The sequence below is a fragment of the Salvelinus namaycush genome, unplaced genomic scaffold (genome assembly GCF_016432855.1).
Source record: "Salvelinus namaycush isolate Seneca unplaced genomic scaffold, SaNama_1.0 Scaffold349, whole genome shotgun sequence".
NCBI lineage: Eukaryota > Metazoa > Chordata > Actinopteri > Salmoniformes > Salmonidae > Salvelinus > Salvelinus namaycush.
Genome location: NW_024060441.1, coordinates 141113 through 146056, shown reverse-complemented (window position 1 = coordinate 146056; position 4944 = coordinate 141113). Strand labels below are relative to the sequence as shown.

Here is a 4944-nt window from a genome sequence, read left to right as displayed (position 1 = left end):
CCTACCATCTTATCTGACAGTAAAGAGCCGGTGTAGCTGTGTCTTCCCACATGGGTGACTTTATGTCTGTCTCCCAGAGGACAGGAGAGAATGAGTTGTGTGTGTCTCGCAGCTCACAGATGTCCCTCTGCCTTTCTCTGTCTCAATCTTCCATAGTGGACAGGTCAGAATATAGCTCTCTGCCCCAGACAGTGGGCAGGTCAGTCTATATCTATCTGCCCCCGACAGTGGGCAGGTCAGTCTATATCTATCTGCCCTAGACAATGGACAGGTAAGTCTATATCTCTCTGTCCTCACAGTGGACAGGTCAGTCTATATCTATCTGCCCCAGTCAGTGGACAGGTCAGTCTATCTGTGTCTCTCTGTCACACATTGTCTCTTCTACAGTGGACCGGTCAGTCTCTGTAAATCTCAGAGGCCAGTGAACTTGTCACCCTGCCAGGTCCCGTTGGTCTTGTTCAGAGAGGTGCTACTCCCATGTTTACTCTCTCCTGAGGCCTTCATGGCCAGCTCTGCTGCATCCGCCAACGGCTGCTTGTCCTCTGCCTCCGTCTCCCGGTGGTAGAAGTAGTTGAAGTTGGACACGATGACGGGGACGGGTAGGGCGATGGTCAGCACGCCGGCGATGGCGCACAGCGTCCCCACCATCTTGCCGCCCATGGTGATTGGGCACATGTCCCCGTAGCCCACCGTAGTCATGGTGACCACGGCCCACCAGAAGCCGTCAGGGATGCTGACGAACTGTGTGCTGGGCTCGTCCACTTCAGCAAAGTAGATGGCACTAGAGAAGAGGATGACTCCGATGAAGAGGAAGAAGATGAGGAGGCCAAGCTCCCGCATGCTGGCCTTCAGGGTCTGGCCCAGGATCTGGAGCCCCTTGGAGTGTCTGGACAGCTTGAAGATCCTGAACACCCTGACCAGACGGATGATACGAAGGATGGCCAGGGACATGTTCTGGCTGGAGTTCTGGTCCGGGGTGGTGACCAGCTCCGTTACCAAGGTGACGAAGTACGGGATGATGGAGACAATGTCGATGATGTTCATGAGGTTGTGGAAGAAGTTGCTCTTGGAGGGACAGACCACGAAGCGCACCACCAGCTCGAAGAAGAACCAGACGATGCAGGCCGTCTCGATGATGAAGAACGGGTCGGAGAACGTGGAGGTGATGGTTTTGGGTGTGGGCGAGGGCGGGAACAAGGACCCATGGCCGCCCAACGATAGGTTCCCATTGAAAGGCATCAGATGCGTGACGGTGGTGGGTAGGACGGGGTCCAGGGAGTTATCCCGGAACTCCGGTAGCGTCTCCATACAGAAGATGATGATGGAGATAACAATGACAAACACGGAGACCAGCGCCACGCCGCGTGCCGCGTTGGAACTCTCGGGGTACTCGAACAGCAGCCAGAACTGCCGGTATATCTCGTTGGTCGGGAGAGGGATCTCCACTTCCTTGATGAAGCCCTCGTCCTCTCTGAACTGCTCCATGGCGTCACTCCCCAGCTCATAGAAGACGATCTCATCAGCAAACACATCCAGCGGAACGTTGGCCGGCCGGCGGATCTTTCCTCCTGACTGGTAGTAGTACAGGATGCCATCGAAGCTGGGCCGGTTCCGGTCGAAGAAATACTCATTCCTCATGGGGTCAAAGTAGTCCATCCTCTTCATAGGGTCCCCCAGAAGAGTCTCAGGGAACTGGTCGAGGGTTTTGAGCTGCGTCTCGAAGCGTAGCCCGGCGATGTTGATGATGACCTTCTGGTCTCCGTCGTCTAGACCTGTCTTGTCCACGAACACATCCTCACAGCACTCCTTAGCCAGCCGGCTGAAGATGGTCTCGCTCTGCATCTGGGTCTCGCTACTCAGCAGCAATTTCCAGTTGGAGATCATGCTGGCACAGCTAGGACGCCCCCTCCTGCTGTGGGGTGGCATGACGGGTGACTGGGGCACATCCAGTGTATTGGGGGAGGAGTACGGGCAGGGGGAGGTATTCCTCCTTTGGGAGGAGTGTTCGGAGGGGTAGTGGTGCTGGGGGGTGGATGTGAGGTTAGGCTGAGGGGAAAGGAGGTGGTAGGAGGAGTGTTCGGAGGGGTAGTGGTGCTGGGGGGTGGATGTGAGGTTGGGCTGAGGGGAAAGGAGGTGGTAGGAGGAGTGTTCGGAGGGGTAGTGATGCTGGGGAGTGGATGTGAGGTTGGGCTGAGGGGAAAGGAGGTGGTGGGAGCCTTGGATGGAGCAGTTTTTGGGGGGCATGTCGACCGTCAGGGTCGTGGTCTCGTCCGGGATGTCTGGGTTATCCACCTCATCTTCCAGGCTGGAGTCGTCTAGACTCTCAAAGTCCACTAGAGCCGCCTCCATGGCTGCTGCTGCTGGGGGGGGGGCTACTACAACTGCTAATACTGCTGCTACAACTACTACTATTACCTCTACTACTACTACTAGTACCAGTACTGCTGTTGCTGCAAGTACACCTAGACCCTGGTTCTTAAAACACGTCCCAGGACACTCAGAGGACTAGAGGTGAAGACCAGAGTAGACTAGTCCAAGAGACCTTTAATACAGGTTCCAGAGAGAGGGAGGAAAGGAGGTGTAGACCAGGGTAGGCCCCTCCGGGCAAGTCTAGTCCAGGAGGGTTTGATCCAAGCCCTCTGTCCAGGTGAGAAGATCCACAGAACGGTAGACCTCAGCTGCCTATAAGAGGGCCAGTGTCTTCAGGCTCTAATTCCCAGAGATGGAAGCAGTCTTCAGGCTCTAATTCCCAGAGATGGAAGCAGTCTTCAGGCTCTAATTCCCAGAGATGGAAGCAGTCTTCAGGGTAACAGGGTGAAGGGCTTTCCAGCAGTCAACAGATGCTTCATCACCTCTGCTACACACACCTTCTCCTTTCTCATACCTGCAGTGGGGGGGGGGGGGGGGGGGGGGAGAGAAAGAGAGAGAGAGACAGAGAGAGAGAGAGAGATTGACACTGAAACCCCGATGCTTGGCACACACACAGGCTCATTCAACGGAAAACCCACTGATATTGCCAATTACGTTAATAATTTTATCATTGGGAAAATTAGAAAACTTAGGCATGACATGCCAGCAACAAACGCTGGCACTACACATCCAAGTATAACAGATACAATTATGAAAGTCAAGCATTCAGACTGTTGAACAGCTTCTATTACCATCAGACTGTTGAACAGCTTCTATTACCATCAGACTGTTGAACAGCTTCTATCACCATCAGACTGATGAACAGCTTCTATTACCATCAGACTGTTGAACAGCTTCTATCACCATCAGACTGTTAAACAGCTTCTATTACCATCAGACTGTTGAACAGCTTCTATCACCATCAGACTGTTGAACAGCTTCTATTACCATCAGACTGTTGAACGGCTTCTATTACCATCAGACTGTTGAACAGCTTCTATCACCATCAGACTGTTGAACAGCTTCTATCACCATCAGACTGTTGAACAGCTTCTATTACCATCAGACTGTTGAACGGCTTCTATCACCATCAGACTGTTGAACGGCTTCTATTACCATCAGACTGTTGAACAGCTTCTATCACCATCAGACTGTTGAACGGCTTCTATTACCATCAGACTGTTGAACAGCTTCTATCACCATCAGACTGTTGAACAGCTTCTATTACCATCAGACTGTTGAACAGCTTCTATTACCATCAGACTGTTGAACGGCTTCTATTACCATCAGACTGTTGAACAGCTTCCATTACCATCAGACTGTTGAACAGCTTCTATTACCATCAGACTGTTGAACGGCTTCTATTACCATCAGACTGTTGAACAGCTTCTATCACCATCAGACTGTTGAACAGCTTCTATTACCATCAGACTGTTGAACAGCTTCTATTACCATCAGACTGTTGAACAGCTTCTATTACCATCAGACTGTTGAACGGCTTCTATTACCATCAGACTGTTGAACAGCTTCTATCACCATCAGACTGTTGAACAGCTTCTATCACCATCAGACTGTTGAACAGCTTCTATTACCATCAGACTGTTGAACGGCTTCTATCACCATCAGACTGTTGAACAGCTTCTATCACCATCAGACTGTTGAACAGCTTCTATCACCATCAGACTGTTGAACAGCTTCTATTACCATCAGACTGTTGAACGGCTTCTATTACCATCAGACTGTTGAACAGCTTCTATTACCATCAGACTGTTGAACAGCTTCTATTACCATCAGACTGTCGAACAGCTTCTATTACCATCAGACTGTTGAACAGCTTCTATCACCATCAGACTGTTGAACAGCTTCTATTACCATCAGACTGTTGAACAGCTTCTATTACCATCAGACTGTTGAACAGCTTCTATTACCATCAGACTGTCGAACAGCTTCTATTACCATCAGACTGTTGAACAGCTTCTATCACCAGACCATCAGACTGTTGAACAGCTTCTACTACCATCAGACTGTTGAACGGCTTCTATTACCAGACCATCAGACTGTTGAACAGCTTCTATCACCATCAGACTGTTGAACAGCTTCTATTACCATCAGACTGTTGAACAGCTTCTATTACCAGACCATCAGACTGTTGAACAGCTTCTATTACCAGACCATCAGACTGTTGAACGGCTTCTATTACCAGACCATCAGACTGTTGAACAGCTTCTATTACCAGATCATCAGACTGTTGAACAGCTTCTATCACCATCAGACTGTTAAACAGCTTCTATTACCATCAGACTGTTGAACAGCTTCTATTACCATCAGACTGTTGAACAGCTTCTATCACCATCAGACTGTTAAACAGCTTCTATTACCATCAGACTGTTGAACAGCTTCTATTACCATCAGACTGTTGAACGGCTTCTATTACCATCAGACTGTTGAACAGCTTCTATTACCATCAGACTGTTGAACAGCTTATATCACCATCAGACTGTTGAACAGCTTCTATTACCATCAGACTGTTGAACG

At 49.9% G+C, this 4944-nt stretch overlaps 1 protein-coding gene across 1 annotated transcript; it reads right to left on the bottom strand.

The window, feature by feature from the left end:
* Positions 1–411: 411 nt before the first annotated feature.
* Positions 412–2349, bottom strand: LOC120040398 (potassium voltage-gated channel subfamily A member 10-like). The gene has a single exon (XM_038985568.1). The coding sequence runs from the start codon at positions 2347–2349 to the stop codon at positions 412–414; it is 1938 nt and encodes a 645-aa protein (XP_038841496.1).
* Between the last annotated feature and the right edge of the window lie 2595 nt (positions 2350–4944).